Genomic DNA, 23,291 nt, shown 5'->3' with positions numbered 1-23,291 from the left:
CTTAAAATGCCAATTAATTAGAACCCAATAAGTTTTTCCAGTTAACTAAAATTCTGGTGCTTAATTTTTCAGATGAAGAGGTAGTAAACAGCAAGGCAGCACAGATCAACTAAAAGAATAAGCCAAGGACTCAGATTTAGGCCTGATTTCTCACTGTGTCATTTGTAAGTTTAGGATTTAGTGCAAATTAACATTAGTCAATTTCAGTTTATTATTACTTAAATGGAGCCAGTTAAGATTGTGGGATAATATCTAAGCATGGAGTCTAGTACATAGCAGGTTTTGAATATTTCCTGAATCTAAAGCCCAAATAAACAACAAATAAGCAGCTTATGAAGTACAAATGTCATACACACATTTAGTAATCCCTAAACCCCATTTACACCAATAGCTTCAATTATGTATAACCATCACCAACACTTTGTATTGAGAGATGAGTAAGGTACCCACAGCTATTTACAGACTCGGTTGGACAAACATTTACTCTGCACACCAAATTTCCCTTTTAAGTGGGTTTTAATGTTTATTTTGATTACAGGCCTTGTCCTCACTTCTAATATCGTATTTCCAGCTATACAGCTAGTAGCATTTTGATCTCTGACTTTTTTGCTCATTTCTAAAACTTTTTGGAACATTTACTACACAGGGATATAACTGAATAGGTATTACTAATACCCTAAAAACCCTCCAAAAATCTTTATTGGGAAAACTTCATGTTTTTCTTTCCCAGAAAAGACTCAACCGAGTCTACATAGCCAAAGAAACATTAAATTTTCCTTGGTAATGCCAGCTATAGAAATAGAGCTATTTGGAATTTTGCTCCCTCCTAATTTGGTGATGAGGTAACCTCAAAATTAGCATTCCTCATCAATGTTCAAAAATGGGTGGTATAAAATGTATGGCAGGGTACAAAATATATGATGGGATACAAAATGTGTGGCAGGATACTACAAGTCAATGTTGGTATCAGTTTGTGTTTCTTTTTGGTATTTCCCTAGATATATACAGAAAAGAATGCAATTTCTAAAAAATGTTATCAGTTAAAGAAAAATAATTGCTCCCGGAAGTTCTAAGATTGCCAATGAATAAACTCTATTCAGTGTATCAAAATTTCTATGGGAGGAAAGTAAACAAATATTCTAAATATTTTCAATGAAGTTTGACATAGAAAGATTTTCAGTTCACTCTGCCATGTATACCCTGGGTTTAACTACATTAAAAGAACATTTTGATTAATCATTAATATGGGTACCTATGCTTATAGCAATATTTTCAAACTTCTTGATGCAATAAACCCTTTCCCAAGTCTAGGTGTGATATCTTTTAAAAAACAAAAATACCTTCATTTGTAATTATAAAGTTAAGGTAATAGAAAGATGAACAAAGAACAAGTAAAGTCATTTGTAACCCCATCACTCAGAGATAACCACTATTAACATTTTGTTAATCTTCTAGAATAGGGTATATAGAAAAATATACAAGGAAAAGATCATACTCTATATTTCTTAGCCCACTTTTTCATATATCATGAACACTTTGAAGACATGAAATGATGCTCTATTACATCACTATAAGTAGGTAAACAAAACTTTCATAAAACTAGTTTGTAGATTATATAGCCCATCATATAGCCCATATTTCCCATGATGAGCACTCTCCAAAACTGTAGATAGATGTGCTACAGGAAAAAGTATTCTGTGGAAAATAAGTCTTAGTAACAAAGTTTATTTAGTAGTATGGGAGCAGGGCCAAATACCTTGGGAAGCATTCTAACCCAGACCCTCTTTTAAAGCAATGGTTCTGAACTGAACAGAACTTAGGAACTTTTTCCAAATTAATTCCAATTGCATGAAACTCCTCCTAGTTTTAAACAGTTCTTCAAGCAATCCTAAAACACCCTTCCCCAGTCTCAATGGAGAACCACATGTGTAATCTAGTTCATGTAAAGTGCTCCCAAATATTCTTTTTTATTAAAAAAAATTTATTTCATTTATTGATTTTTATGTGGTGCTGAGGATCAAACCCAGTGCCTCACCTGTATGAGGCAAGCGCTCTGCCACTGAGCCCCAGCCCCAGCATCCCAAGTATTCTTACATGACTATAATGCATTTCCAAATTTGACTGAGGAAAATAGTAAATGGCCTTTAAAACCACTTTTTGAGTTGTCTCTGCCAAAAGAAGCTGAAAAACTAAGCTAAGAACTAAAATTTTTAATGCATATTAGGATTTTACACCAGTTGCTGCTTTCAAAGAGTAAGTTAATGGGGCAAGAAATGATGACAGATGGAGGACAAATATTTCTTGCCAAATATCAATCACTATAAAGTTTTATGTGAAATCAAGGATATAGTGTCATAATTTGTTTCACTCTTTTCCCAATTTATTTATTCATTTAAATTGACAGATGATCTTGTTTATCTGTTTTGTATGATGCTTTGAATACATATTCATTGTGGATGATTAAATCTAGCTAATTAACCCGACATGGTTATCATTTTTGTGATGAGAAGGTCTAACATCTATTCTCCCAGTATTCCTTAAGAATACACTGTCATTAATTATAGTCACTATACTACGTCTTAAAAGTCTTCTTTCTATCTAACTATAATCCTTAATCAACATCACCTCAATAACTCCTCTTGCCTCTGTCAAACACCCAGCCTTTGGTAACTACCATTCTACTCTCTATTTCTTGGAGATAAACTATTTTAGATTTCACAAATGAGTGAGATCATGTGGTATTTGTCTTTCTGAGACTCAATTATAGTACTTAACATAACGATCTCCAGGTTGATTCATGTTGTCACAAATGACAGTATTTCCTTCTTTTTTATGGCTGAACAATATTCCATTGTGAATATATATTGCATTTTCTTCATTTCCATTCATTCATTTGTTAAACGCCTGAGATTGTTTCCATATCTTGGCTATTATACTGAATATTACTGTAATAAACATGGGAATGCAGATGTCTCTTCAACAAACTGACTCAATTTCCTTTGAATGCATACCCAGGGGTGGGATTCCTGGGTCATCTGTTAGTTCTATTTATAATTTTTTAAGAAACTGTCATACTGTTTTTCCATAACAGCTTTAACTAATTTACATTCTGATTGAAAGCATGCAAGGGTTCTCTTTTTCCCACATTCTCATCATCATTTGTTATCTTTCATTCTTTTTTTTTGATACCAGAAATTGAACCCAGGGGTATTCAACTGCTGAGCCACATTCCCAATCCTTTTCTTCTTTTGAGACAGGGTTTTGCTAAGTTGCTTAGGGCCTCACTAAGTTGTTGAAGTTGGCTTTGAACTTGTAATCCTCCTGCCTCAGCCTCCTGAGTAGCTGCAATTATAAGCGTATGTGCCACCATGCCCAGCTTCTTTTGTCTTTTTGGTAACAAACATTGTAACAGGAGTATGTCTCATTCATTTCACATTGTCCCTGAGTGAAGGAGGCAGAAAGAAAGCTGAAAATGCAAATTATACCTCTCTCCATTCTTAAGGAATCAATGGTTATTAAACTTAAGTATTATACTTGAGGCTGGCTAAGATAACTGAGCCTTCATCTGAGATTTTAATTCAACAGGTCAATATACTTAATGGGTGATTCTCACGTAAGTGTTGCAGGGACCACATTTCTCCGACCAGTCTGCATAGTGCTGATCATAAAATATCAGAAAAGGATGTGCTCCATCCATGAAAGCTGTTTGGCAAAATATCCAGAATCTCCAAAGTACTACAATCAGAATCATGTAAACTGGATATCTTAACTCTAAGGCAAACACAAGTCATTTCTAAAAATGAATTTAGAATTCATTTTCTAATTTAGAATTCATTGTCTAAAAAAGTTGATGGAGAAGACATAAAGAAACAACTACAGGGGAAGGGGTATTGGATTGTTTATATTCTTTACATTTGCCTCTAAATTGTTTCAATTCATATGTTAATGAGAGATTAGTTCCTTTAATCAATCTGTTTTATAGAGAATTCTAATGGTTTAGAAATATGTATCTTATAGTATGGCTCAATTTTATCTATGGGGAGCCCAGTCATTTGGACAATGAAATAATAATCTGGACTTCTTGTAGGAAATTTATATAAATTATAGGCAAATAAAATTAAGTCTTTTAAGTAAAGCCTCGGATGGCCTAATTTAAAGCAAAAGTCAAAGAGACCAACACAGTACATCAGTGTGTTAGGCAGTGAGTGAAGACTATGTAAAAGTCAAATGCCACTCTGGGTAGAGGATATCACAAAGTTTGCACCTGGTGGATGGTTTTAGTTACTTATTATAATGGTTTCCAAACCTGGCTGTACTCTGGGATTGCCTAGAGAACTTTAACTAAGTACAGATTCTTGGATCTACTTGGTGAAATACAACCTTGTGGGGTAGCATGAGCTTAGTAAGGCCCACTGGAGGCCAATGATCAGTAGGAAGAAGTAACCAGGACTGTGAGATTTATATAGATGGCTCCAAGAAAAAAAAAAAAAATCAAGCTACTTCCATATTTTAATAGGAAGCAATTGACCTAAAATGTAATGAATGGAAAAATCATCTGTAAACTGAGCAAATCTAATGCTATGAGGGAAATGTTAAAATTAAAAGGATAACAACAAGGAAAAAAATTTTAAATTTTTCTTCAGGAAAGCCACATACTCTAATTTATTCTATAATCTTGAATTAGATAGCCATAGAAAGAGGCTAAATCAAGGTTACAGAATAAATTATACTGGAAAAGGAATATTAATTAGGCTGCCAAAATTACACAGCATTATTTTAGAAGTACATCAAAATCCCTTAATTCTGAATCTCTGTGAACTTTCTGACCTTAATTCTCAAATAATTTCCCTACCTATCTTATAGTACTATTTAATTCCTTCAGGATAAGGAATATACTCCTTTTAGATTCCCAAGAATTTACTAAGACAGTAGTTATTCAAGAGGTAGTAATTTTATAGGACATAGTTTTTGACTTGGAACTTCAACCTTCGTCAGGAGACACAGGTGCTTCAACAGTCATGAAGTTAACATGCACAGTACTGATCTCCATATCCAAAAGTTCTCTGGCACGCTTCTCTCCTGGGAATGATGTTTAAGAGCCAGACAAAAATATCACTTCTTTTCTGAATTCATCCTTGATTCTCCAAGTCAGAATTAATTTTTTCTTTGGTTATACCGCTATTATATGTCACACTGATTTTTAGAGCTGTCATATATTTTCCTCATACATTCTGAGTTGCTTAAAGGTAAAACCCTGATTCTTAGTCACCACTGTATCTTTGGTGCCTTATCACACAATGTTCTATGCATGTTAGGAATTTGATATATGTCTGCTGAATGAATGAACAAATGAATGAGTGAGTGACCACCACATGACATCCTGTTCTTTAGAATGTGCATCCTGAATTTCAGGATCCACTCATGAGTTACTTTGCTTACCCATTTCTTCCTTTCCTACAACTGATTGTTACACAAACTATAATTTGGAGAAAATACTTATCAAGCCATAAGTTCTACACAAACTATTCAATATTAATAAAGAGCAAGATTACTGAAAATAATTGAGAGAAAACTTTACCTTCTTGAAACAGTTGTCTGGCATAAGATGGCTCTCTGCCCTGAGGTTGGAAAAAAGCATAAATGCATTTTCTCACTAAATCTTCCCAGCCAGTTCTGCCAGCAGCTCTCAGAGAACTAGTATCGATAGAGATGATTTTACCTATGTAAAGAATAAAAGTTTACATTTCTGATAGCCTCTTAATACAAATCTTTCATATTTCAAAACTAAAAACTGCATCTAAGGAATATACTCTCTCTCCAATGCTTGACAGACAAAAGCTTTAAAATCACTATTAATTTTTATTACATATGGTAATGTAATATACTAGGGACATGATGAAGAATTGCTTTGGTTTTAAAGCATGTTATACACTAGTATAGCACAACCTAAAATTCAGTTCCAGCCGAATATTACAGCTATATCATAATGACCTGAAGTTGCTGAGACTAATGCAGTTCAAACTTCTCTGGCTTGCTCTTCCATTTGGCCTGTTATATGCTGATTTGGGAAAGAAAGGCAGTGATGAAAAAAATACTAGAAAGTAAGCAAGTCTTTCCCTTTCTAGGCAGAAAGGGCTATAGGCAACACTGATCTAAACAAAGACCGAGGCAACAGAAGTCAAATTAGAAAAAGAAAATAAGTGAAAACATTAAGATGTGCTAGGCATTATACACACAGAGCATACTGTTTTATAAAAGCCAGTGGTAATCTGCTGTTGTTGCCATATGTGATCAAATTTTCCATGTGGTTATGAGAGAATTTATTAGTTATTCGTCAGTCAGGGGCCAATTAATCTAGTTTGTGATTCTTCAGATCTGTTTTATCATATATTTTATACAATCTTATATTCACACAAAATAACATAGGTTAAATATATTTAAATTAGAAATTATATTATATAACCTAGTATCTAAACCTACCATCCAACTTCAGAACTTGACATTACTAATATCACTCCATTATGTGCACATTCTGCCTTTGTCCCATTCCCCTCTGTCTTTATTTCTCTTATGAATAGGCATCTAAAGTGGTCCCAGTTTTTTTTGCCATTTCAATCAATGTTGCTATGAACATCTTTCACATGTACCATGGTACATATATGTGAGAATTTCTCTAGGGTATATATGTAGGACTAGAACTGGATTGCAGGTTTTTCAAATGTTCTTTATAACACTAACTTAAAACTACTTTTCAGAAACCTGTACCTACCAGCAATGTTTCAGAGTTATTGTTGGCTCTGGGAAGTAGCTCAGTGGCAGAGCATGTGCTTAGCATGTATGAAGTTCCGAGTTTAATCCCCATCACCAAAAAATTTACTGCTAACCTAACATCCTTTCCATGACTTGGTATTGCCAGGTACCTTTATTTTTCAAATTAGTAGGTGAAAAATGGTATCTCATTGTGACCTAAATTTGAATTTCCTCAATTACTAATGATGTTGAGTATTTTTCATCTTTATTCACCATTAATATTTTCTCTGTGAATGCCGGATTGTGTTTTACCCATCTTCCTTTTCCCCATACAATCAACTCAGATCTATTACACTATGTGTGCCTTCCCAATTAACTAATTCCTTTTTTAAAAAAAAAAAATTTTTATTGGTTGACAGATTTTTATTTTATTCACTTATTTATATGTAGTGCCAAGAATCAAACCCAATGCCTCACACACGCAAGGCAAGTGCTCTACCACTGAGCCACAACGCCAGTCCCTTAATAATTCCTTTTTAAAAAAATACATTTAGTTATAGATGGACATAATATCTTTATATTTTTTTTATTTATATGTGGTGCTGAAGATAAAACCCAGTGCCTCACATCTGCTAGGCAAGTGCTCTACTGCTGAGCCACAACCCCAGACCTGTGTCTGTTTTTATGTCAATGTTGGCCCAGAAGACAGGAAGAGAGACTGGAATTGTGGGACTACAGTGGAAGAAGTGATTAAGTGATGGGGTAATGCAATGACTACTTTAGAGGAGAATCATGAATGGCTTGATTTAGAATACTTCTGCTTGTCAGAGGAAAACTTAACCAATAACCACCAACCAACCAAATGGAAAACAACAACAACAAAAAACCACTCTTCAACATTTTCTGGTAGGAGGCTTTTTTCTTTTTCTTTTTAAGGGACATGGATTACCCCATGCAGAGTTAAAAACACATTACTAAAGTTTAAGAAAGTAATTATTGAATAATTATTTTAGTTTGTTATTATTTTTGGCAAAGTCAATTCTATGATAAAATGTTAGTTTTACACTTTAAGTATATTTTATATTCCTCTGGTATCTTTGTACAAGTGTGTACAGCACAACGATGACTCTTTCAATAGTAGAAGGCAATATAATATAAAAGCAGAATTCTATATTCAGGGTAAAGATTTCTAATTGCAGTAATCAGTTATCATTTCTTCATTCATAAAATGAATAAGCTAGATTCTGTAGTCTTTGAGGTTCCCTCTGGATCAAAATTATTTATGGCCTAGAGGTTGATATTTTTATTTAAAATGATCATTGTTAAATTTTATATATTTATGCATGCTGTCAGGTATAGCTGAAACTTTAATTTTTGGTCCTTAGAAAAAAAACTATCAGTATTATTAACATTGTTCCCATGGGAAAATACATTCTTTAAAATGATCCAATTTAGGATTTAATTAATTAGAAATGTAATATGAGGAAAAGCTAAAGTAGACTGCTCCTAAATTATCTTCTGAAATTTCAGGCCTCTCTCATTTCTGGCATTTATTCTGCAGTCTGACAGTCACCCTTTCCAACGAGTTTTCATTCTGCTATCTCATAAAGCCCTTATTTGGTTTCTTTTTATATTAACCAGATATTGACACAAAAGACCAGCTTTTGATTTTCAGTGAACTCTTATTTTTTCTTCATATAAAATATTTCTGGTTTTACTACGGGTTCATTTATTTTTCCAGTGCTGTTCACTGGTAAAAAATGGAAAGCAACATGAATCATGGTAGACTCAAAAAGGGAATGAAGGAAAGTGTGATAATTATTAACTACTATCTTCAGGTGCTGTCTCTCCAAGCTCATAAACATTCTCCTTACCATTTTCTATTAACTGTGCTAATTTATCCATACCCACTCTTTAGGAAAAGCAGTTGGAGGGCATAGTGGTACATGCCTGTAATTTCAGCAATATAGGAAGCTAGGTGGAAGAATTGCAAGTCAGAGGTCAGCCTTGGCAACTTATAAGACCCTGCCTCAAATAAAAATTAAAAAGGGCTGGGGTGTTGCTCACTGGTAAAGCACCACTGAGTTCAGTCCCCAGCATCATGATACACACACGCAAAGGAGCTGGGAGCTTATTTTTCAAAAACTAAAACCAAGCCTATAACCCAAGAATATTAGATTTTAGGAACTAAAATATTTATTAAACATAAAGATCATGTAAATAATGCCATAAGTAAAAAAATTCACTTAATTAAAACTGAATTTCAACAAAGAATAAAATTCAATAGAAGTGATTTTTTTTTAAATCACATTTTATTTAGTCAAAAGACAACTGATTATCTTCTTTTTTTTTTTTTTTTTTTTTAGCTAAAATCTATGTCATTTATTTAGTCAAAATACTTCAGGGACACCACCACATCAGTGTTTATAGCAGCACAATTCACAATAGCTAGACTGTGGAACCAACCTAGATGCCCTTCAATGGATGAATGGATAAAAAAAGTGTGGCATATATACACAATGGAATATTACTCATCACTAAAAAATAATAAGATCATGGCATTTGCAGGGAAATGGATAGCATTAGAGCAGATTATGCTAAGTGAAGTTAGCCAATCCCTAAAAAACAAATGCCAAATGTCTTCTCTGATATAAGGGGGGTGACTCAAAATGGGGTAGGGAGGAAGAGCATGAGAAGAAGATTATCACTAAATAAGGAAGAGAGGTGGGAGGGAAAGGGAGGGAGAAAGGGAGTTGCATAGAAGATGGAAGGAGAACCTCATCGTTATACAGAATACATGTATGATGAAGTGAGGAAAAAGAAAAAAAAAAGAAGTGTGTCACATTTGATTGGGTAGAGAGAAGTGATGGGAGGGGAGGGAAGGGGAGGGGAGGGGAGGGGGGAAAGGAAGGACAGCAGAATAAAATAGACATTATTATTGCTGTGGGTATATACGTGACTGCATGACCAATGTGATTCTGCTACCTGTACATTCAGAAAAATGAGAAATTATACCCCATCTGATTCAAATGTATGATACGTCAAGATCATTGTAGTGTCATGTGTAACTAATTAAAACAAATAAAAAAAAGAGCAAAAAAAAATCACATTTTACTCAAATGTATATCTCCCATTATTTACCTATATATTAAAATTAGGTGAGTAATAGAGATTTAACTCTGATTGATGTAAAAGCATGAACACCTGATGTGTTAGGATGAAGATAAAATTAATCAATTTAGGACAAATGTATAGGAATTACAAAGAACAATAGCAATTTTTAAAAATTTTTTTTAGTTGTAGTTGGACACAATACCTTTATTTATTTTTATGTGGTGCTGAGGATCAAACTCAGCGTCTCGCACATGCTAGGCGAGTGCTCTACCACTGAGCTACAACCCCAGCCCCCAACAATAGAAATTTCTCACTGAAAAACAAATTAAAGTCAGACTTTAAAAAGAAGGGCTTAGGGGCTGGGGATGTGGCTCAAGTGGTAGTGTGCTCACATGGCATGTGGGAGGCGCTGGGTTCGATCCTCAGCACCACATACAAATAAAGATGTTGTGTCTGCAGAAAACTAAATATATATATATATATATATATATATATATATATATATATATATATATATATACACACACACACACACACACACACATATACATTAAAAAAAAGAAGGGCTTATTTTCAGGGACTCTCCTCATTACTCACTTTGCATCTCTGTTGCCCTTCTGTTAGTTCTTCCAACACACCTCTCTACTTTATTTGTCTTAGGGCATTTTCAATTGTTTGCTCAATGAGGAGTACTCACTCTGCACTAAGACCCTTCCTCAATGTCCCCTTCCAACACTCACACTTGGACAGCTGGCATTACTTTATCCTTTGGGACCCAAGGGCTCAATATCAGCTTGAGCCTCAGATAGGCTTTTTAGAGCCGCTGATTTTAAAGCAGATCCTCCTTTACACCACCTCCCACACTTATCATCATAAAACATACCACAATATATAATTACATCATTGATTTTTGCTCAATCGTATACACCATGAGCAATCATACATAGTGATAGCTACTCAGAACGCAATCAGTACGTGCTAAATAAATTTAAAGAAAAAAGAGAAATGGTATATACATTTAAGCATAATATTAAAACCACTATATGCATACCCCTTTGTAAATATATTTATGAATATCTATATATATTTATGTATCTACTATTTCAAAATTTCTTTAAACATTTTTCCATAATTGTAAAAAATTATAACCAAATATAGGCATATGAATAGTTAAATAAATATTGTTCTCTCCAGCACCCTATTTTATGACAAAGATGATAGCATCTAAAATGCACAATATCAAGAAAACTATTCAAAATATTTTCTGTATAAGACACAGAAAGCAAAGGCTGAATATCACAGAACAGGAGGATATAACATTTTGAATGTAATCAGTTTTAAGGGCAGAATCATATGATGAATACCTCTGGAACATTCTGAACTTTATAGTAAGTACCTGTAGTATCTTGCTTTGTCATAAACGATTCTACACCCGTAATAGCTGGAGGCCGAGGTAATCTCCGTGCAATACAAATCAAACATGACTGGAAATCTGTCCAAAAAAAGGAGAAATTGAGGAAAGAAGGTAGAGACAATGGTTTATAACTATCTGCTGTTAAAGATTTTTATAAAAACAATATATATTACAAGATTTGACATAATATTTGTAATCTCTTTGGTCTAAGAGTATACTAAAGTTTCTAGCAACCAGAAACTGGCAGCTCTCGTTAGAAGAAAGTTAAAATAAAATATTCCTTCCCATGGAATGCTCTTACATAAAGTAGAAACAAATACATCTCATGTATTTGGATGATAACAACTGGAAGTACTAATTTTGATTAGATTTAAGCAGCACCATGTTTTGTTTTTTGGTGCTGAGGATTAAATCCAAGGTTTTTGCACATGCTAAGCAGTTGCTCTACCCCTGAGCTACATCCTGAGCTCTTAACACTTTGTGTTTTGTTTTGTCCCCCCGCCCCATGTAAGCAGCAAAGAGGTGTTTATTGCGAGCTAGCTTGGTCCTCCGCACGCACACACAGCAACTGGTGACGCTGAGAGGCCCCGAACCCAGGGTTTGCAGCATTTTTATACATTTTTTGGAGAGGGCAGGGACTTCACATACATCATAGCCTCTTTTAGCAAATCATCACACACCGCGGGAAAATCAAATAACAACTCTAAAACATGATTAGCACATTCACTGGCGGGAACAAGTTGTCTAGGGGTGATTGGTCAGTACAAAGGGGGTATTCGTTTGAACTGATTGGTTTAAGCCAAGAGGGGTGTACGTGCTGAACTACATGGTTTCCCAATATGTTATCAACCACCATAAAATACTGGGAGGGTCATCTGGCATCCCAGGTATTTCCCTGTCTCATGCTGATTGGTGGCTGCTAGGGGGTTGCTATGGATCTCCACTTAGCCTGACTGAGTCAGGGACACCTGGGGCAGCAGATCTCTCTTGTTATTTGTAGATAAACAACTTAGCAGGGTGGGAATGTGCCTAGGAGTGCTCTGTGGGTTTTTCCAAGGACAAAGGTCATGTCCCTTTCTTGGACAGGCTTTGCTCTGAGATAGAGGCTGGTTTTTCATTCCCCCCTTTGTCTGGAAACTTGGGAACCAATCATGGTTTCCTCAGTTGGGGGCCTATTTGGGCAATCTCTACATCTTGGTAAACAGTAATCCTCAGGGGACAGTCTTTAACTTCCCAAACTCAGGGACATGAGTTCCCTTTTAGAAGTCAGTTCCATTTGAGGTCTGGTTGGGGAAAAACAGGTTGTCATCTGGGGATGAGTGCTTCGGCGGGGTTTTTATCACCTCTCGATCGGGGTGTCTGGGTAGACTTATTAGGGGGATCCCGGACGAGCCCCCCATACATTATGCTCAAATTCGGGACCCCCAAAGACCACCAGAGACCCAAGGTCGATGTAAGCAGCAAAGAGGTGTTTATTGCGAGCTAGCTCAGTCCTCCGCGCACACACACACAGCAACTGGTGACGCTGAGAGGCCACACTTTGTGTTTTAAAGTATACTTTTTTAGTCAATTTCCTGAACCCATCAGTACTTTAGGGTTACAAAAAAGTATTCTGATAACCACCATGCAGATAATTATTACATGTGAAAAACAACCTTTACTCCTAAAGAAGTATTATTTTTCTGACAAATAACTGTTTTTAGGATACACAATTTTTTTTAAGTCCCATTCTTAAATTTTGGCTCCCTTTCTTGGTCCTTACTCCAGTTCCAATTTGTGGTTCCTAAACTTAGCTCAGTCTAAGTATACATGGAAGAGTTATCCACTGTCACATATTTAAATCCATTCCAATACCATGTTCATATTAGAGCTTCAGCAACATTTTCATCTAATCACAAGCCTTCTCCTTATAAATTATCTTTCACAGCCTGAAAAATATCTATTCTATGCTTTAATGTTCCCTACATTCTAAACTTGAAACTTTCTAAAAATCTGAGCTGTTCAATAGCTGTGGTACATTTCCAACTGACAACAGTTAGTTACAGCTCTTATTTCTTGAGAGTAAGTTGGTTTAAATTATTTGACATTTCAGTGTGTCACCTTATAGCTGAGAGTTTGGAGGCATGTTAAAGGGGTGATTCTAGATGTTAGTAATTTTTTTAAATATTAAGAAATACATAGCAGCTGGGCATGGTGCCACATGTCTAAAATTATAGCAGCTCAGGAGGCTGAGGCAGTTCAAAGCCAGTGTCAGCAACTTAGTGATGCCCTAAGCAACTTATTAAGACCCTGTTTCTAAATAAAATACTTTAAAAAGGTGTGGGGATATGGTTTAGTGGTTAAGAGAAAGAAAGAAAGAAGGAAGGAAGGAAGGAAGGAAGGAAGGAAGGAAGGAAAGAAAACTGAATTACTGCAATAGATAATACAGTATACAAAAATAATATCTGAAGAAGGCAGTTCATAATTAATTCCCTCCCTGTCTTTCCAAGTCACAGAAAAACCAAACATTTTAAAATCAGTCTATTCTTTACCTTCTCCATCTTCTTGAATCGATTTTGGCTGTGACACAGTGAAACACTGCATTACTTCATACCGCTGGCAGGCTTCTTGGTTCTCAGTACCTGGCTCATCTGGAGGGTGAATTAGCATCCTGCAGTTAAAAGTATGGCTATTTCGGCGTGTTGCCTCTTGAGGCCAAGGAACTCCATTTACTGGGGAAGGAAAATTGATATATGTGCTTGTGAAAAAGGTGAAAAAGTACAAACTCCAAAGATACAAAAGATATACTTCAAGGCATTTGGTCAATTAGATAACTAATAAAAGACAGATCACTTCAGATCTAACAATATCCTAAGGCAAGAGGGTACTTATCTTCCTCGGCAAACCTAAATATCTACCAGTTAAAAATCATAACATTTCCCAAGAAAATATATAGGATCTCCCTCCCTCAAATACTCTAATATATTAAGACAAATTCAAAATTATTATTTTGCTCAGAATGTTATAGCAGATTATTTTTTTAGTTGTAGATAGACACAATACCTTTTTATTTAATTATTTTTTATGTGGTGCTGAGGATCAAACCCAGGGTTTCGTATGTGTTAGGCAAGTGCTCTACCACTGAGCTACAACCCCAGCCCGCATGTTGGTTTCTTAAAACCATTTTTCTTATATTTTATTAATTTAACTAGCACAGTTCATATGCTACAATGCCTTGCCTTCAGTAGAAAATAAATTATACAAAAAAGAAAGATTGGGGCTGGGGATGTGGCTCAAGCAGTAGCGCGCTCGCCTGGCATGTGTGGGGTGCTGGGTTCGATCCTCAGCACCACATAAAAAATAAAAAAATAAAGACGTTATGTCCACCGAAAACTAAAAAATAAAAAAAAAAATTACTAAAAAAAAGTCATGGTATCTGATTCAGTATAAGAAAATTGAATTCAGTTATAGAAAAAGGGTCTGTGCATTTCAAGTAGGAATCATTGTGTGAATGGCCATGATTTCCAGTCACAATGTCATAGTCAAACCATGGAGGTCATGAGGTGGTAGAAGGGTTTATACAGATGCTTTCTCACCATCCCTGCCTGTTTTCTTACCTTACACTCTCCATTGACCCACTTTCTTTTTTACATCTCATCACTCTACAACTATTAGAGGAAAGCATAGAAACAAACCTATACTGAAGTAAAGAATCTTGGGTTCTGCTAGCTGTGAGGTTTGGGTTAATTAATCTTTGATTTCCAGTTGCTTCATCTTTAAAAATAAAGGGTTCCATCACATTATGTCTCACTTATACTCTAAAATTCAATAATAAAACACCTAAGACCATTTGATACTATAAGTCAAATATTAAACCAGTTTTTTTTTTAATAGAAATTATCATTTCAGGTCCCCAATTACCATAAACACATACTACCTCTTTTTAAAAAGAAATAAAGTTTCTATTCCATTGAGGAAACAATGGTAAAAAAAATAAAGAGCTATGGGTGCCATTTTACATGCATGTCTGATTTACTTGTATAGGATTTCTGGCCAGGTCGTTTTCTCTCCCACTTCTGAAGAACATATATTGAAATATGGAATAAAATTAATGTAAAACTAACATAGTGATTTTTTTTAGAGCGCTCATGCAACTGAATAAACTGTTTCAAGTTCTCTAATTCTTAGGAATTAGTGATAAAAAGCCAATTTTAAGTTTTTGACACTGGTTTGAATAATATTTACCCATATCTATTTAGTCACAAGGGGAAGTTTCAACTTACTAATGGTATTTGAAAAGAAAGCTACTTGCTAAATGTTGCTAGAAGAAATTAAGTTAAACATCAAATTCCATTTAGTTGAGGTAAAAAGAAAAGAGGGTAGAGTAAAAATAAAGGGTGGAAAGGAGGCTCAGAGTAAAGGGAACATAAGGATCCAAGAGAAGAAGAGATAGTATCAGGGAGGATGATGTACTTCCTTAATCTCATAACCTATTACATTATAAAAAAAGCATAAGACTTTTTGAAAAGTTTTAAAAATGTTGAGAAATGATCACAACTAAAGTAATGTTGTTAACAATTTATATGTCAACTGTTATGGTTTGGATGTGAGGTGTTCCCCAAAAGCTCACGTGTGAGACAATGCAAGAAGGTTCAGAGGAGAAATGATTGGGTACCAAGAGTCTTAACCCAATCAGTGAATTAATCCCCTGATTGGGGATAACTGAATGGTAACTTAAGTGGTAGGGTGTGGCTGGAGGAGGTGGGAATTGGAAACATGGCTTTGGGCTATATATTTGTATCAGAAGAGTGGAGTCTCTCTCTGCTTACTGATCATCATGCTAACTGCTTCCCTCTGCCACACTCTTCCGCCATGATGTTCTGCCTCACCTTGGAGCTGGCCTTCTATGGACTAAGATCTCTGAAACCATGAGCCCCTAAATAAACAACTCTTCCTCTACGATTGGTCTGGTTGGGTCACAGCAGTGAAAAAGCTAAACATCAACTATCATATCTTCTTTTTTTAATTTCTAATTTTGGTACTGGGAATTTAACACAGGGGTACTTTACTACTAAGCTACATACCCAGCCCTTTTTATTCAGCCTTTTTTATTTTATTTTTTTGATACAGGGTCTCACTAAGTTACTTAGGCTCTCGTTAAGTTGTTGAGGCTGGCCTTGAACTTGCAATATTCCTACCTCAGCCTCCCAAACTGCTGGGATTATAGTTGTGCACCGCTGAGCCTGGCTCATATCTTCTTAAAGCAATAATAATAATAATTAGCAAGATCACTTCCAAACATATAGACCCCCTGCAATATATGATGATAAATATTTTACATGACTTTTCTAGATCTATACTTTAAAAGCCAGGCACATTGGCGCAACTCAGCAAGACCCTGTCTCAAATAAAAAATAAAAAGGGATGGAGATGCAGCTCAGTTGTAAAGTGCCCCGGAGTTAAATAGTACCAAAATAAATAAATAAAATAAAAAATAGAACCCCTGTATTTTATAATATTAATTACATTTCTTTTAAATTGTCCAAATTAATTTGCTTGACATAACTTGTAACCTTTTTGAACCTAAATCTTTTAAACTGTAAGTACTGAAAAAGAAAATAACATCACAACACAAAACTCTGTATTATCTGTGAAATGGAATCAAAAGGATAGATCTAGACTTAGGAGGTATAAACTCTGACAAAACTCAGTTTAACTTATCCAGATGGAAAGCAGTTAACCTAATCTTTTTGAAATTGCTTTCTTTTTCTCATCATGGTTCCTTGTTAAAAGGATAATGCCACTGCTAACATTAAAAACCACTGGTAACTGATAATGTAAATTAAAACAAAGTGTTACAAAACAAATAACAAAAGCCTTGTTAAAAGGCAGAAGAAGTGGCTGCAATTTAAAAAGAGCTGAGCACTAAATTCTCCTACTAAATGTGATCTTTTTTTTTTTTTAAGGCCTCAATTTTAATGGAACAGATGAAGGGATGTATTATGAAAGGAAAAGACTGTTCTTCTGTGACATCAATTTCTAAGCTAAAAACTTAATCTAAAACACCAAGTTGTTTTGAATAATGCATCATTATGGATCTACTATAGATCTATCATTTTATGAAATAAAAATCTCCAAACATTTAGATAAAGCCAATAATAGTAGTAATAACAGCAACAATTTAAAGGGAATTCAGCCAGGGAATATGTTAAGCATCATTTATTCCACAATCTTTCTGTTAGCTGAGATCTGGGGATAAGGGAGTGGGGTCAGGTGTTTGGTCTGAGGTCACATAGCTAGTAGGTGGTAGAGGAGTAATGCATTACCCTCTATCATTACTGTCTAACACTAAAAAGCCTGTGCTCTTAGCCACTGTGATGTTTTACATCATTTGAGACACAAATGCCATGAATTTATGAGAACTATTTAAATTTTTTTTTCAAACTTCAATTTTCAATTTATTAAAAATTTGCAGGTAATGTTATAGTTTAGATGTGGTGTCCCCCAAAAGCTCACGTGTGAGACAATACAAGAAGGTTCAGAGGACAAATGATTGGGTTGTGAGAGCCTTAACCCAATCAGTCGTTTAATCCCCTGATAGGGAAGTGAAGTGGTAGCATGTGGCTAAAGGAGGTGGGAACTGGGGCATGCATTTGGATATTTGTATCTGGAGAGAAGAGTCTCTCTCTCTCTGCTTCCTGACCACCCTCATGTGAGCTGCTTCCCTCTGCCACCCTCTCCTGCTATGATGTTCAGCCTCACCTGGAGCCCCAAGAAATGGAGCTGGCCTTCTTTGAACTAAGACCTTTGAAACTGTGAGCCTTCAAATAAACTCTTCTTCCTCTATAATTGTGCTGGTTAGGTCCTTTAGCCATAGCAATGAGAAAGCTGACTAAAACATAAGTCTGTGTTCACTAACATCTTGGCTTTTCACAATCTAATCTTTTTATACTCATCTGGGCATATTTGTCATGTACGATAAAATCTCAGTATGCTACCCTCCCTGTGTTAAGATTTTATTTATTTACTTAAAAAATGTTGTGCTGGGGTTGGGATGGTAGCTCAGTGGCAGAGTGCTTGCCTAGCATGTGTGAGGCACTGGGCTTGATCCTTAGCACCATATAAAATAAACAAATAAAATAAAGGCATTCTGTTCATCTATAACTACAAAAAAAATTTTTTAAATGTTGATCTTAAAAAGCATGAATTGATTATTTCCTTCCCCAGAACTGAAGATTGAAGCCAGGGGCACTCTACCATTCAACTACATCCCCACCCATTTTTGTTTTTGTTATTGTCTGAGATAGAGCCTTGCTAAATTGCTGAGGCTAGCTTCAAACTTGCAATCATCCTTCATCAGCTTCCTGTGTTGCTGGGATTACAGGTGAGCCCCACCACGTTTGGCTCAAAAACTGTGGGTTTTGGATACTGAAATCTAAATTGGCAAATTCAAAAGCATTTTTAAGAGCTGTGACGGCAGTTCAGTGGTACAACGCCTGCCTATCAAGTATAAGGCACTGGGTTTGATCCTCAGCACCACATAAAAATAAATAAATGAAATATAGGTATTATATCCATCCATTTAAAAAAGAAATTTTTTAAACAATCTGGCTTTTTTATTCAAAATTTCCCCTTGATAACAAATGGTGATCAGCCACTCGGTGATCTACTCTCTAAGCTACTTGTCTACTGTGCTCAGTAGCAGAGGCAGTCAAACTGTATTATTTCATCATATTTCCATTCTTTGGTTCTCCAGGGGAATAAGAGAAAGGTACCTGGCAGCAGGTACCTCCTTGTGGAAGGAGGCTGCTCAGAGAAGAAGGCAAGGACTGTTAGGCTAGCTGAGAATAAAAGTCCTGCATGTGGCCAGGAGCAGCATTACCAACAGGTTAGCTCTTAGATGATGTGCCCTCTATATTTACCCCCTGACAGTGATTGGGAGCAACCTGAATAATCACGGATCTTCAGTAATCACGGTGAGAAGATTAATGTTTGGCCCTCCCACAAACAATAAGCCCCTTCTTCAGGAGGCAGAAGATAGATCAATTTTGTTTTCCATGACCTCAGTTCTCCTAACCAGACAAGTTCTTAAACCCAACAGATAGCTTGTTATCACAGATGAGAAAATGAAATGATTTTGTGAAACATAAAAATAAAATGCACTATCTTAATTAAATCCACATCAGTATTCCTTAAAATCTGTGGAAATCAGAACAAAAGAAATCTAGAGTCCAGTGCTAGGGAAGGAAATCTAAGTATTACCCACAGTGATGTCAAGGGAACATTAAATTGTTTGACTTCCCTATCTGCCTGCCTCAATTTCCATACTAAATATTGGTTACAGTCCCAACTCTACTATTCAGATGCTTCATCATGTATCATCAATGTGGAAAACTGATGTGTGATTAATTTATCTGTGAAGAAACTGGTCTTATTTCAGAGCTCGTTAAACAAAGAAATGATGGGAAATACCATATACTTCCCATTTGTCAACAAAATGTGCACTATTGTAAACACTCAGATAGAAACACAGGAATTCAATCACCAAAAGTAATTGAAACTTGAGTGCTGAAAAGCTTTAGTAGGAGCCTGAAATGTTAAGAAATAAACAAATGGCTACTGTTAGGCCATCCATTGTAAGGAAAATAAAAGTGGGGCACGAGAAGAGTTCTCTCCACACAATCCATGCCTTCAGAGATTTAGTAAAAGTCACCTAAGTCCTAAGGATACAGCCCTGCCCCCAAATACAGTTTAATAAGTGGAATAGCAACTGGAAACCAACCCTATCCATCCTCTTGGCCAGAATCCTTGGCAGTGGACGAGTCATCCAATCAGTCCTGGCACTGCTGAGTTCAAAGTACTTATATCTAAAAATGTCAGTTTCAATAGGTATATAATATGGCAATATATCCCCACCCTCGACTTTCTTTTCTTTTTCTTTAAGCAGGGTAGTGGGAAAGGGACATATATCCCTTCTTGAACATAATCAAAACTGAAAACAAAGTGAATTTTCTTGTGGCAAGGCAACTAACTGCTGTCTCCCACTACTGTCCAAGATCATGAGGACACAGACAATAACAGAGGAAGACAATGCATGCTCTCTTACCAGCTATTCAACATATCAAAAGCTGAAATTGTATTAAAATATTTTAAATATATATATTATTTTATACTATAAAATATATAATATTATATGTTATGGATTTTATAATAATCACATATTATCATATATATTATGAAGAAAGAAGCTATGAAGAGTTAGTACTCTTTTTAAAAATGAATTTCTTTCTACCTAGGGATTTTGGCAGCAGATTCTTGACAAATTCTGCATGATCTCCCACGTGCAGTATGCTGTAGACGCTGGTATTCATTAATTCCTCCTGATTGTAACCCAAGTAGCTGGTCACATTCTCTGACACAAATACAATTCTCCCTTCACAGTTCACAACAAAGAAAAATCCATCCAAAGCCTGCAAAGTCAAAAAAAAAAAAAAAAGAATTAAGAGATGGGGAAGTTAAAAGATAACAGAAAAGTAAACATATATTTCTTTGTCTATATATATGTCAAGTTAAAGGCGGGGGATTGCTAAAGATACCCCTTCGATACACAGGAGCCTGTTGTTATTTGTGACAAAACACTCAAAATAACAGCCTAACAATATTGAAGTATACTCATTTTTATTTTTAGAAAAGGGAAGTTTCCCAAGTTGTGGCCTTTTCTATAGTAAGTGACTGGTGATAATATGCTACCTAGAAGATATTTCCCTAAAAATAAACACAATTTTTTCTATAGGGCTAAGAGGATAAAGGCCAGGATTTTTAAACAGACTATATGCTAATGTTTTAAGTAGGCATGAATGTTTCAAGTAGAATGAGTCTGTCAACTTTCTTCCTTAGAAATACATTTTATGAGACAGGCTGGGTGGCACATGTGTACAATCCCAGCTACTTCAGAGGCTAAGCAGGAAGATCATGAGTTTGAGATCAGCCTGGACAACTTAGTGAGACTTTGTCTCAAAGACAGAAAGCCTCCAAAAAAAAAAAAGAAAGAAAGAAATTTTAAGGTAGCAGATATGAAGTAACTATCCCATTCATTCAATCATAAAAATCTATGTTAGTGAATACCTGGTCTCTGTCCTCAAGGGATTTGTGGTACAGTGAGAGAGAGGCATTAAATATAATAAAATATCAGTGAAAAATGCAGTAGCAGAGATACACACTAAATATTCTATGAGCATACAGAAGGATACCTAATTTGCAACAAAAGGTTTCTTACAGAGCCCTACCCAACTTATAAAAGGCACAGGGCAGAGGGGACAGAGGGGAAGAGGACTAGCATGGCACAGAAAGGGAAGGCTTAAGCAGTGTGGAGCTGCTGCAGTAGATAGCCCAGGGCAAGCTTGTGACAGGAAGAGTCAGCAGAGTGGACAGGAACCAAATCCCAGAGATCTCCTAAGCACTGAGATGGAGCCAGGGAACTCCAAAAAGAAACATAAGTGCCCCAGAAGGTACACTATATCAAGGGGGTGCAGGGGAAAAGTTAGAACCTCTATTTGTATTGTAATCTAAAACACAAAGAAATCACACTTAACATACAAAAACACACTTAATATACAAAAACACACTGATGCCTCACTCAGTTCAGATAGCCACAACCCTGGAATCCTGAGGGAAGATTCAGAATACTGAGGTTGACAACAGTACTTTACTTATTTGAAATCTTCCCATATATTTGCAATATGCTGCAGCTTACTTGCTACAGAATGTATAAGCAATAAAAATGAGACCTTCAAAGAACAGAAATGTTTACCAAATTCTGGATGTAATATGACCATTAAAATCCTTGTATCATACAAGAGTCTGTTGTTATTTGTGGCAAAACACTTAAAACAGCGGCCTAACAATATTGAGGCCTACTCATTTTTTTTTTCATAAAAGGCAAGTTTCCCAAATGTAACCTTTTCTATAATAAGTGGTTAATGATATTATGCTAACAGATAGTTCCCTAAAAATAAACACGATTAAATAATCATGTTTATTTAGGATTAAGGTTATACTCCAACAATAAACGAAAAATAAACTGCTTTTCAAAAAACCATTATGCTATAGAGACAACATGTGAAAACACAAGTTTAGAAATGTTACCAAAGTTTTGATTTTGTTGCTGAAAGCGATGTAAAAGGCACATAAAGATTTCTCTCCTCAGTTTAAAATCTTTGAAACTTTGACCTGTTGAAAAACCTTTCAATCAGAGTTTGAATGGGCTTAAATTCATTCTTAAAATATGAAAATTCAACTTGTTGTGATTCACTTAGAAGAATCACTCTCTGAGATCAAGAAAGATGAAGTGTCAATGAAAACCTCTGTATAATGGGATAGGATTTTAAAACGAGTATTATAATTTAGTAGATGCATTCAATGTAAGACTTTTCCTTTTGAATCTACTTATTTTTGTGAGGTACCTTTTTCAGCTAAGGTTATTAATTTTTTAAAATGACACTTATATATTTGTGGTACAATGCTTTGAAATATGTATACATTATGAAATGGCTAAATCACACTTATTAACATGTGCATGTGCATCTTCTTTGTGAGAAGACACTTAAAATCTAGTCTCTTAGCAACTTTTAGTATATAATGATTGTAATAATTGTTAACACAGGGGCTGGAAATGTGGCTCAAGCGGTAGCGCGCTCGCCTGGCATGCGTGTGGCCAGGGTTTGATCCTCAACAACACATACAAACAAAGATGTTGTGTCCATCGAAAACTAAAAAAATAAATAAATATTAAAATTATCTCTCACTCTCTTTAAAAAAAATAATAATTGTTAACACAATGGAGTATAATAGGTCTTATTCCTCCTGTTTACTTGAATTTTTTTCTTTCTTTCTTTTCTTTTTTTTTTGTAGTGACTGGGTCAAGGGTTGAATCTAGTTGAATCATGTTCTACTACTGAGCCACTATACTCTCTCTACCCCAGCCCTAAATGAATTTTTTTTGTCCTTTGAACAACATAATATCAATCCCTACCCA

At 35.4% G+C, this 23,291-nt stretch overlaps 1 protein-coding gene across 5 annotated transcripts in view; it reads right to left on the bottom strand.

Moving 5' to 3' along the window:
- The window catches only part of Ncoa1 (nuclear receptor coactivator 1), a 232,400-nt gene that overhangs the window by 58,731 nt on the left and 150,378 nt on the right, over positions 1-23,291 (bottom strand). For all 5 annotated transcript variants that reach the window (XM_076834033.2, XM_076834034.2, XM_076834035.1 and 2 more), the window contains 4 exons: positions 20,550-20,727; positions 13,810-13,989; positions 11,261-11,356; positions 5,579-5,719 (listed from right to left, as the gene is read on the bottom strand). In XM_076834033.2, the coding sequence (XP_076690148.1) occupies positions 5,579-5,719; positions 11,261-11,356; positions 13,810-13,989; positions 20,550-20,727 (595 nt within the window). The remainder of the gene's footprint in view (positions 1-5,578; positions 5,720-11,260; positions 11,357-13,809; positions 13,990-20,549; positions 20,728-23,291) is intronic.

Source organism: Callospermophilus lateralis, chromosome 14, assembly GCF_048772815.1.
Source record: "Callospermophilus lateralis isolate mCalLat2 chromosome 14, mCalLat2.hap1, whole genome shotgun sequence".
NCBI classification, from domain to species: Eukaryota; Metazoa; Chordata; class Mammalia; order Rodentia; family Sciuridae; genus Callospermophilus; species Callospermophilus lateralis.
This window is presented reverse-complemented; position numbering and strand designations above follow the sequence as displayed.